The 12,955-nt window shown below is 34.1% G+C and overlaps 1 protein-coding gene across 1 annotated transcript in view; it reads right to left on the reverse strand.

Moving 5' to 3' along the window:
* The window catches only part of LOC106460180 (AF4/FMR2 family member 4-like), a 174,629-nt gene that overhangs the window by 100,278 nt on the left and 61,396 nt on the right, over window positions 1-12,955 (reverse strand). The window contains exon 6 of the mRNA XM_013919867.2: window positions 5,438-5,471. Coding sequence (XP_013775321.1) covers window positions 5,438-5,471 — 34 coding nt within the window. The remainder of the gene's footprint in view (window positions 1-5,437; window positions 5,472-12,955) is intronic.

Here is a 12,955-nt window from a genome sequence, read left to right on the forward strand (position 1 = left end):
TCTCTCTCTCTCTCTCCAAGTTAACCATTCTCACCGTTCTTGTGAGATGTTGTGAACGTACTCGGTCTGTGAGTAGGCGTTCGGCCGTTTGGTGCTTTTATTAGCACCAACGAAAACTCTTCTCTGGCCCCTTTTACAGTTTGCTCTCTCTGCAACCGGGTATCCCGTCACGATCGTATCCACGTCTGCTGCGCTGGTAGCAGCACGTCAATAACTTTGCTACCGTATACTTGTAAGTAAACCTTGAATTTGATGCTTTTTTGACATCTCTTCTCGGAGATATGTGTAATCTTGATATAAAAACTGCTGGTTGTCCTTACTACTGGCTTTACGAGAATTTCAATGGATATTCTATTACAACAACACTGTGACCTCGGGCAAGGTTTAGTAAAACATTTTTCCATCTACTAAAACAAAAATTAACTAGCTCCTTCAGTCCTTTTCAGTTTGACGAATATCATTAGATTCCTCATACGACATTGAAAAGTCAGTACAATTTGTAAGAGTTGACTCTCTTGAGAAAATACCCGTATGTATACCTCACGGGGGGTGGAATACCGTACATGGTCTGGTTGATTCAGAGATTCGTTGTTAAAATAAATCATTTAGCTCTCTTCTCGCTATAGACGGTAACACCAATTACACTATCGTTGTGGAAGTAAAATATTAATTATTATTTGTACACATGGCAATACACAGACATATCTCATAATAACCAGTTAATCCGTAATGTATTATATGAAAACCTTTTCTATGTAAATATTCGGAATTTATTACTTGATGCCAAGTTTCATTTGCAAATTACCTTATCTTTTATATAGCTTTAGAGAACGATTATTGGTAATATTTAATTCCACTGGATTATTATCGTTGCACGACTTGACCTTCTCAGAAGGTTCAAACTCACACTTGGTTGGATTTTACGCGAAGTTGCACGAGGGCCACCTGCACTAGCCTTCCCTAATCTTGAAGTAACAGACTAGAAGGAAGGCAGCTGGTCAACATCGCCCATTGTTAGTTCTTGAGCTACTCTTATCACAAAGTTGCACGAGGGCCACCTACGCTAGCCTTCCCTAATCTTGAAGTAACAGACTAGAAGGAAAACAGCTAGTCAACATTGACCATTGTTTGTTCTTGAGCTACTCTTATCACAAAGTTACATGAGGGCCACCTGCGCTAGCCTTCCCTAATCTTGAAGTAACAAACTAAAAGGAAGACAGCTAGTCAACATCACCCATTGTTAGTTCTTGAGCTAGTCTTGTCACAAAGTTACACAAGGGCTACCTGCGCTAGCCTTCCCTAATCTTGAAGTTACAGAGTAGAACGTAGATAGCTAGTCAACACCACCCAGCGTTAACTCTTAGGCTACTCCTGTGAGAACCAATAGTGGGATTTGACCATCACTCTCATGATTGAAGTTTTTGACTGGAATTAAGAAATACTCTTCGAATTTTACATCTCACCTATCCGCCAGTTTCTCGTCGCACAGGACAGTTTCAGTAATACTCTTCGAATTTTACATCTCACCTATCCGCCAGTTTCTCGTCGCACAGGACAGTTTCAGTGGTAGTGTGTATTTAGGCTGGTATGTAACATCTGAACTTATTATGTTCTCTAAATTTATGTGGGTATAGGGGAAATATTGCTTCACACTCTATTATCCTACGTTGAAACTAACATGTCCTCTGACAGCCGCGGTACTGTATTCTAACCCACAAGGCTCAATAGAATATCACTCCTGGAACTGGAGAGGTTCGACTTCCTGACTTGTACATCCCAAGAGTGCCTAGATAATACAATTTATGTATAATGGCATAATTAGTGCATTTATAGCACTTGTGTCTGAATTATTGTCGTGTATGAAAGACAAATGAAAAATGTGTGATTGGAAGTTTGGGTTTGTTTGTATTAAATGTATTCAAAGTATTCCAGACTCTTAACAAAAACAACTATGAGGGCATTGTCAGGAGTTGAAATGTTTCGCATTTATGTTGAGGCAGGTATTTGAGATGTTAATCATTTGGTTAATATTACTGGTATACACGTTATCATTGAAAGCATGTTATTTCTATTTGTATATAATCCATAATACGGACATGAGTGTCCATTATATAAACATTCTGTTCACTATGGTTTCACGTTTCCCCCTTTTCCCACTAGGTTTATAGTTAACTAGCTGACGTGTACCTGTTTAACGCATCTGAAAGACATTGCCCTCCAGGGATGGGGTGGGACCAGGGGGCAGCTAATCAAGACCACTCACCAGCAACTCTTCAGCTATTCTAATCGAAGAGTGAGATTTCACAGTCACTCTTATAACACACAGTACCCCAAAGTGCAGGTGCAATTTTGCAGCAACGGGACGCCTACCATAAACCTTCGGGTTCAGAGTCCAGCACACTAAATAATAGGTCACATTTATGATAAAAGAAAATTGATGCTACATTATCAATACTGTTTTTGTTTTGTTTTGTGTGTAGTTAAGCTCAAAACTAAATAATGGGCTATTAATGCCGTGTCCATCACGAGTATCAAAACCCAATTTCTTGCATTATAAGTCCGGAAATTTCCCGCTGTGTCACTGAGGTGCTGTCAATACCGTATCAATAAGTCTGATTTGTCTGTTTGTAGTGAAGCCCAAGCGATACAATAGTCAATCTGTGCTGTCCTCACCAAAGATATCAACAACCCGATTTCTTGCGTTATAAGCCTTCAGACTTCCCGCTAAGCCACTGGGGGACGATTCATCAGCCTGAAGCAAACTAAACTGTTTCTTATTTTTACTGTTGTGAATAATACTTTTAATTAAACGTGCTTTGTTCTCGTGTATGGAGTAAACTGAAACGATGCAACAATTACATACCTGAATCTGTTCAATCGTCATTTCATTCAGTTCACGTGAAATATCAAATTATATATGTTAATTAAGTAATATGAAGAGAAATGTATACAAACTACGTTTTTAACAATCATAAAAACGTTAAAAATATTACAGCGTGGAATCATCGTTATATTCGATGTCAAAATAAAAAGAAACTTTTACCTGTCTTTCTTTATATAAATCATAACAATTTACCAATTATTAGCCATGTTTAGATTGCTGCCTCTGCTAAAAAGTCTAACTATGAATTTTTTTCATGAAATATTATTATTAAATGTAACTCTCTTAACATTACTTTCATACAGTAAATATTATAAAATAAATGCACAGGTAAAAAACAGCCTTTGTCATATACACTAGTTACGTCTGAAATGCGAATGACGTCACACACGTGCGATCTTGTGACGTACTTAGATGGTCAGAAAAGGCAATTTCGCTGGTTTTATGCGTCTCGATGATGTGCGAGTCAAACGCAACCAACTGCAAGCAGATAAAAATCGATATACACCCTCAGAAATCCTTTAATCCAACACACGATTCCAAAAATGGAATATTATTTTCTTTATTCCACTTTCATCTCTATCACACCAGCTCGCTCTAAAATAAACCTGTTTATCTTATTTTTTGTAGTGTTTTTTTAAAAAAGAATATCTCCAAATAGCCTGGTGATCTGTAAACAGGCGGTAACCATAAATAGTAAACAGTTGACTTTAAATTTACTTCAAACATGCGTCTATTTTAATTCTATCGAAAAGGATTCTTCTGAGAATTTCATTGGTGTCACTCAATAGGTTTCGTGCATTCCATCAGAGAAACATTAAGATAAATAATTCTGCTGAATGACTGGGACGTACTCAAGTTAAATAGATAACAATAAAGATACACAGATGGAACAAGAGCCCCCTCATTCCTCTTCCTTACAGCTATAAATCTAGATGACTCTTCCCATACCACTTCAGTGAAAATGTAAGCTTGAAATGTGTCATCTCCGTGCGGAGTCACTGTCAGAACAGATTAATTTTTCAACAAAAAGTGTTTAAGCCCCACCCCCCACCCCCCCTATGCAAGTCCATTTCACGGTTATTTTGAAATAATACGATTAAAAACAGCCATAAAAAATAAATGCTACGCTCTTTCACCCGGTATGTGGTGTAACTAAAAATACTGCAATGCGTGTTCCAGTTGGCATTGCCACAAACAGTGATAAGAAGATAAAAAGGACACTCACTACTGGAACCGTTAGGGAACTTTATACGTCATACAAACATACGATTAACTTATACAGAGGATTTAATCATCACGTTTCAATTGGAGGGTGTTTTCTTCAATATAACATTTTTCCTTTTGTGCATCAGTCACAGTCAGATCTCACAACTTAAAAATTATCCCTTTCTTTTAACACTTCTGCATAAAATTTTATTTAAGTTACCTTGTTGTTACTAAGTTCTTTGTAGTTAATACTACCAATTGAGGTGAAAGAAAGGTGCAATATTTAATGTTGGCAAGCATATAAAGGTTAACAAAACTACCAAACATAACGACAGATATAACAAAACCAATTATGGTCCATGATATAATTATTACTCGTAAAAGGGGCATTTAATAGAAGCTGTTTTCCCGCGCATCGTGGCAGACTACTTTCAACGGTTTTATCGTAAACGCTTCTAGGTTTTACAAAGGACATTGCGTTTTAAAAATTATTTTTCCTTGAAGTATAACTAACGAGAAATTAATTTTCTCAATTTCATTTCAGGAATTAATTTTTTTCTGGCAGTCCTGTAACGACAATAACGTGCGAAATATAATAATTCAATAATACCCTTACTGTCCACATTTTTACATACTGTAATCAATGCTTCAGGCGTGTTTTTCCTTTTTCAACGAGATTTGAATCTGCAGAACTTTCAATTTTTGGAAAAGTGTATTTAATAAAATAATTACATTTTCTCTATCCGTTTCTGACTATACTATCATCTCAGTAACATAAATAACACCGTTCAGGTATCGCTTAACACCATACTGACCAAAAATTCAAAATCATTTTCCTTGGCCATTGCCAAAAGAAAGACATGTATGGTTGTTAACCGAGTCCTATTCAATTGTCTACGTAGATATGGTACAAAATAAATAATCTTTAATCAAGTGATTTTGTTTGCTTGTTGTTAAGTACAAAGATATATTGTGCTCTGGCTACCCGGGAATCGAAACCCAATTTTTAGCTTTATAAGCCGATATAATTACTGTTGAGCCACCAGGGAACTAATTAATTGATAATATTTGTTACAATTTAAATCAAGTACTCCCCCATCAATCACATATAACCAATGTATAATGAAATAAAAGTACAGGATAATAGGACACAAATAGCATCACATAGCATCCAGATAGATGTACTAGGACAAAAATAACAAATATAATAATATAAGGACTTATGCTAATGAAATTGAAAGTTTGAGGTTTAAAGAAATTCTGAATCTGAAAAAAAATATCAACGTCATTGGATCCAAGATCAGTAATGATACAATTAAATAAATTGTAAGGTATCCGAATACTTACTTTCCTCCTGTGAATTAGGTGGTGGCGACAGAACCTAAAAGAGAAAACAAAAATTTCTGAAAAAGGTTTAAAATAAAAATCTGCATTCATTTAGAATAATAACAAACATTACATGAGGCATAAAATATAACAGTTATATACTAATGGCAAATGAGGATCCGTGAGCCTTACTGTAAGGTTATGCAAGAAAAGACCTTTATAATTATACAGCGAGTGAAAGTCTTTCTAATAAAGGCTAAATACACGCAAGTCCTCTACTTAGACTACGCTGAACGTTTGTTTGTAATTAAGCACAAAGCTACACAATGGGCTATCTGTGCTCTGGCCACCACGGGTATCGAAACCCGGATCTAGCGTTGTTTTTCGTTCAGCGGTATGTCTGCGGGCATACAATAATAATAATTAAAACACTTGCTTTTTAGTACAGTCAGTACAAATGTGTGTTCAAATTTTGGCTAACATGTATAACCTGTTCTTAAATATGCAAACAACAAATTTAGTTAATTTACTTTCTTTGGTCGTAATGATTCGCTTAAGAATGCGGATGATTCATATACATGTAGTTCTACAACACTGATTGTTTAGTTTGCCATTTCACAGAAAAATAAAACAAAATTGGTGTACTCAACTTTTTCATAAGCATGGATACACAGAGTAACAAATGCAAGTTGATCTAACGAAGAAATGTAGAAACTTTGGGTATGTGCAAATGTTTTGATGAACAGACGTATGAACGATCACCATTTCCGCTTAAAGCAGTGGTTCTTAACCTTTTTTGCTCCATGCCCCACCTCGACACCTCAAAAAATTTGATGCCCCCTCAATATAAAAACAAATTTGGTGTTGAAAAGGTATAATAATATAATGTCAAATTTGAAAATTTACCTAAATTTCACACCCAAATGAAAAAATTTTCTTATTGTAGCATTTTCAAATTGACCCCTCCATTATATTCAAATTGCCCCATATTCAAAATCATTGGCTTAAAACATTTCTGTTATCGCTCTGTGTCGTTTGGGTATTAATTAACTCAAATTTCAAAGTTATTTTTATTACACACACCCTAGGTAACGGCATATTAAAACGTTTCAAAGTTCAACCACTGTGAGACAGTAGTTATAACTAGTATCATTGGTTCACTCACGAAACTCGTTTTCATTGTCTATACAATGACACATAAACTTGAATACTAACACAGCGGAAGCATGCCTACTTACAGAAAGTCCGTTTCCGGCCGAAACTCAGCAACCACCTACCAGTTACTGATCGAGCTAGAACACAACTTTCTGGTACACACAGGAATATCTTCGTGCCCCGAAGTCTAGTATATAGCGTTGTGCTAACTATTATTAGCAACACACAGGAATATCTCCGTGCCTAAATTCTAGTATAGAGCGTTGTTCTAACTATATGGTGATAGAGCCTTTACAGAAATACTTCCGTGCCCAAATTCTAATATGTAGTGTTGTGCTAACTATATGGTAGTAGACCCTCAGCAACACACAGAAATACCTCTGTGCCCAAATTTTAGTATAGTGCGTTGTGCTAACTATATGGTGGTAGACCTTTGCAGTTGACTAAAAGTGGCCATGAGCGAGGAAAACTATGACTTACACATGAAGCTAAAAACTTTTACAATCATCAAGAACTAAGCATTTCTACTGCTATAAAACATGTATTTAATGTATAGTTTACAATGTGATTATAAAGCCACTAAGGATATCTTGAAAAATCTCTACTGTGTGCATTATACTTGTTTGTATAAATAACACTAGGGGCGCCACTATACAAGCTCTTCAGTTCTGTCACCAGTAATTGTACTGAGAGAAAGCAAAGAATGTGTAAACCACACTACATCTACCATATCCGGTGCTGACAAAGCCTTTCGTCCAATACCAGGGCTCATCAGGCTGGCTGAGATAAAACAGACACAGTGGTGGTTGAGGTGCTATTTATATCCTCAATTAAATGAAAAAAATATTTTATGGTGTGAACTACATTAAATAAGTGAATTGTAATCATTATCAGCTTTACTTAAGTCACTAAACTTCACCCCAGGATTCGCCAAAACCTCTAATGCAATGGCACCTTTCAGTTGAGAAATGGTTGTTGGCTTATGTTGACAGACCTCCTCCCCGTCTCTCTCTCTCTCTTCTTTTTTCTAGAAAAAAAACCATAACCAGTAGCCTTGCCGGTGAAGTCAGGGAGGTGTAATGGCTAAACACGATGTATAAGGGTGTTGAGAACTTCTAACGAATATGCTGACAACAACAGCTGCATAGCCCACATGTTGTGTTGATCTCTGAAGGAGTATGCCCCGAATATTACATCCATTTTTATGGTTTACCTCTACCAATATGATTGACTATTTCAAACATTATATCATGTTGTGCTTCCCAGTGCTAGCAACGGAAAAACTGTTGTGTTCAGACCACGTGTTCAAAGGCTAATTTGAAAATGTTGCAGCCCCTGAAATAATTTCGACAAATCAGTGAAATGTACATCACATGATCCCTTATGCATGAGCGCAATTTACGTCACCTGTTTCAAATACACAAAACGATGTTTATAGACACCCTGTACCTGTATATTAGTGAACATGTATATATTAAAACATATCAACGAAATGAAGTTAATTCTAAATAATACAGCATCAGGTGTGCTTACATTAATCCATCATTATGCACACACTCGATAGTTAGAAACATAAAATGAAAAGTGACATGTATATGTGGATATTAAAATTTTAAACTGTAAGTGGTCTCGCCCAAACGAGATATTAGGTAAACAACACAGTAAATTTTTTGTTGAAATAAATACTTAAAATGTACCAACAGATGCTAATCTTCCTCATAACCTACTCAGAAGTTATACCACTATGCATTAATCAACACAAACATGTGAGTAACTACAAGGTAAGCAGAAGTCAGACTTTGTGCAGGAGGTTTGTCACTCACTCCATCAATAAACAAGAATGATCCTAAAGGACATGCCTATCTGTACAGCTATGGACAATTGTTTTGCTTGTAGCAACAATTCCTGTCTAGGGGAAAACTGTCTTACAGATAACAATAACCTATGGTCAAAGAAAAACTGTTTTATAGCTAAAGACAAACCGTTTTATCAGTAGCAATAACTGGTAGACAAAAAACAGCAGCAATAACCTATGACTAAAGAAAGACAAATTTATAGGTAACAACCTATTGTTAAATACAACAGTTTTACAGGTAACAATAGCCTATGGCTAAAGGTAAACTGTTTTACAGGTAACAGTAACCTATGGCTACAGAAAAAGACTTTAGCAGTAGCAATAACTTGAGACTAAAAGAGATATCTTTTACAAATAGTTATTATCTTATAACAAAGAACAAAAAAAAAATATATATATATATATAGTGAGTAAACAATTTGTGGTTGGTGATGAAAGAAACCACATGAAACGTTTTGACAACACACAGCTAAGAACACACTAAAACATAAAAGAAGTAAAATTAATACAAAAACTAAAGTCTCCTTACAAAATGGTGAAAGACTCCGCCTAGGTTTAACAAGAATAGAAGTATTACATTCCTGAGGAACTTAACTTTGCTTGAGGAATTTCATATTTTTGGTTGGCTTTCCTTATCGTGAATGCATGATCCATCCATATTCCTTTAGTTATGACCAATGAAAGAGAACATATTGCATGGATTAAATAAAAACAACAATTCATGAGGATATGCAACCTTACATGAGGGAATGTAATATTCCTGACAGCTTCCCTTGAGTGAAAGTAATTTTATTTCATTATTTCTATCCCTGTGTCAGATATAAAAGACTGTTTAGTGTAGGCAGTATTATTAATTTATTTATTTTGTGTTTGTAATTCACTGATGTCAAGGCTTTCAAACATTGTGTTTGCAATCCATTAATATCAAGGCTATGTAGATAGCCTTGATATTATATCAAGGCCTAAGTGATAGATGTATCAATCACAATGACCAGACGAGCCGACACAGAGAGAAAAAGAAAGTCACGTGAAAGAGAAGATCAGTCAGAGAAAAGTTCTATTACTCAAATTAGAGTGAGATTAACAATTTTGAAAGAGATAAAGAGAATAAGTTATCTCATCAAACGGTGTTCTAAAGTAAGTGAACCCACCTCACTGGACTTTGACAAAAGGCAGACGACTATTGGAAGTACACAAGCAGACAATTATTAAAAGTACAGGACACAAACACAGTAACTCAATGACAACATAAGTGAAATATACACAAATGCTATCACAATAGAAATAGAGAGAAAAATAGATAGGCTTGTCAACTGAATTCTAAAGCAATTGAATTGGCCTAAGTGGACTTTTGACAAGAAGAAGAGAACTGTATAGTGTTTAAGATTCAACTGTGGTCTCCATAGTGTAAAGAATTTTGTACATACATTTAACTTGTTTCAAATATATATTATTTTAAAAACAAGTGGAGTGCGTGCTGTTCATTTATTGTTGAATTTATTACCAACAAATCACAGACACCTACTGTAGAAGAATCCTTAACCCAAGATCCATATACTTACATTACTATATATACCACTAAAAAGTAAGTTTGGACACACTGTATAATACTTCAAATGTATCTTAGCCATTATTCCCTTCCAAAAACAAATCTAAATTCTATAACTAAGTAATAGCATGAGTGGCCACTAAACCATGGGTTGAATCTAGTTTGTAGCATGCGATAAAAAATGCATCAAATCTATCCTTCACTGTGTCAAATAAGGCTAATTTTCTAAATAGCAGGATATTTACTTTTTTTTTTATAACCACCAAGAATAGGTGCAAAAAAAATGTTTTGGAATTTGGTTGTTATAAAATTTAACCCACAACCTAGTTAGAATACTCTATACATTTAAAAATGATACTATTCTTTGGACAATTGTGGCATTTGCATAATGCTTAAAATCAAGGAAGTGAGTCTCTAAAACACTGAAACTTTATAGTGAAGATCCACACAGAAACTTCTTCCACCAGAACAAAGAAAAAAAAAAAAACTTTTAGAGATTCTAAATAACCATCACTGTACTATACTGTGTAAAAAGTGTTGTTTGAGAATTGTGCATTTGGTATGATAGCATACATGAAAAATCATGGCTCACTCATTTTCACTGACATTCAACATATCATGTATTACAAAAGTATTAAATCCACAAAAAAAAAAAGAATCGAAAATACACATAATTAGAAACTTTATCCATTACCTAAACATCTTTTTGAAAGGTGTAGTAAAATTATTAATACCTGCCACATCTAAAAACTTTATTCTGTTCCCTAATTAAACTAATTGCATTAGCCAGAATTTCACTTCAATTTTCTTAATCATTCTAACTACATCAATGTACTACATTTTCACATCTAAGTCATAGCTGCAATAGTTTCACTATGTAATAATCATAGATTTCACATTGTTAAAACACCTATGTATGTCTGGTGTCACCAGTTGTTGTGAGAACCTGGCTGAACCAATTCTGTTGTTGAAATATAGTAAAGAAAATCAGGTAGACCTAACAAGAATCACATTTACATAGATAAACAATCAGCCAGATGGTTCAAGTTTGGCTGCTATTTCAATTTTACCACCATAATGCAACAAGTGAGAACTCAACTGAGCAAAGAGGAAGGTGGCAAAACAAGTAAAGCCCATGCAAAACAAAAGTGGTATTTATTATTGCATGTACCAAAGTACCTTTGCATTGGCCAGAATGGTCCATGCGTTATATCTCAAAACAGTGGAAGCAGTCCATGACCACATTCATAGCACTACATTTTAAGCCTGATATTGTTGGTTACCTTTACTAATGACTGCATGAAACCTTACACTTACAATAAAATATAATATTTTACATAACTTTTTAAAAGATTTTTGTATTTAATATATGGCAAATCTACTAAGGTTATGTGCTGCTACCCCCTAATTTTGAACTACAGACCACAGGGAAGACAGCAAGTCAGAAGCCTTCTACCATCAAAAGTAAGAGATTAACTGTCCCTCTTTTACACAGTACTGGGAATATTTCTTGATATCACATGGATTCAAACCCACCTTATCAGTTCCAAAATCCAAAGCTATGACATCCGGCCAACTTATGGCAAATTGTTTATGGAAGCATAAAATGTTTATTTTACAATTGTTTATCATATCTAACAATTTTGTTAACTTTTCTCTAATTTCACTTTTTGGCTTTACTTAGAATTTCTATAGTTCTTAAGAATTTTAATATTTGCAAGCTTTTTCTCTATTTTTGATTGTACTATGTAAGTAATGTCTTACTTTTTACAGATTCTAAGATTTCCCGATTCTACTTTTTTATTCCCATGTTCACTTTAACAGGTTAAATTATTATATTTCACTTTTGAACACTAATACCTAATATGATCACTTCTTATTTGTCTTCTATTCCATATTTTAGTACTATGGTAAATTTGATTCTATTAGATTTTAAATGATAAAGCGTATTCCTAAAACAAAATATTTAATAATTTACAAATCTTTTTTTTTAAATGAATACTTCAGAATTTATTTTTCATTTTGATGTCAGTTTATATGTGAATGGAGACTGTATCATCTCTTTGTGTTACTTTGATTTTATTTTGTAAGTAGGTGAAGACTGTATAATCTCTTTGTGTCACTTTGATGTTAATTTGCATGACTCTTTGTCTCACTTTGATGTTAATTTGTACATGGATAATGACTGTATAATCTCTTTGTGTCACTTTGATGTTAATTTGCATGACTTTTCGTCTCACTTTTATGTTAATTTGTATATGGATGATGACTATCATCTATTTGTGTCACTTTGATGTTAGTTCATATATAGATGAAGACATCTTTTTATCCCACTTTTATGTTAATTTGTACATGGATGATGACTATCATCTATTTGTTTCACTTTGATGTTAATTCATATATGGATGGAGACATCTTTTTTATCTAACTTTTATGTTAATTTGTACATGGATGATGACTATCATCTATTTGTGTCACTTTGATGTTAATTCATATATGGATGGAGACATCTTTTTATCTCACTTTTATGTTAATTTGTACATGGATGATGACTATCATCTATTTGTGTCACTTTGATGTTAGTTTGTCTTTCATTGTGATGTCAGTTTTATATGTATAGTAGCAAAGAATAGTAGTTTTTCTAAATAAAAAGTGGAGGAACCATATTAATTTTCCATTTCAGTCGCTAGTCAATTTCATTTTTGAAGTAAAACAGTGAATTTTGAATGATTAACGTACAATACACACACACACACATATATATATTTGTGTGTATATTCAGTCTTTTCCATTAATTATGAAAAATTGGCATGTTTACCACATGAAGATTTCTGAATATTTTTAATTAGTTTCCCCATTAACAAAATAAGTATTGTGTGGTTTGTATTGATTATAACCAGTTACTGATAATTACAAATACTTAATAATTATAAGTTGCAAACAGATATTGTCAAGAATTCTACTCAACCAAATTGTCTAC

The sequence above is a fragment of the Limulus polyphemus genome, unplaced genomic scaffold, assembly GCF_000517525.1.
Source record: "Limulus polyphemus unplaced genomic scaffold, Limulus_polyphemus-2.1.2 Scaffold724, whole genome shotgun sequence".
Classification (NCBI taxonomy): domain Eukaryota; kingdom Metazoa; phylum Arthropoda; class Merostomata; order Xiphosura; family Limulidae; genus Limulus; species Limulus polyphemus.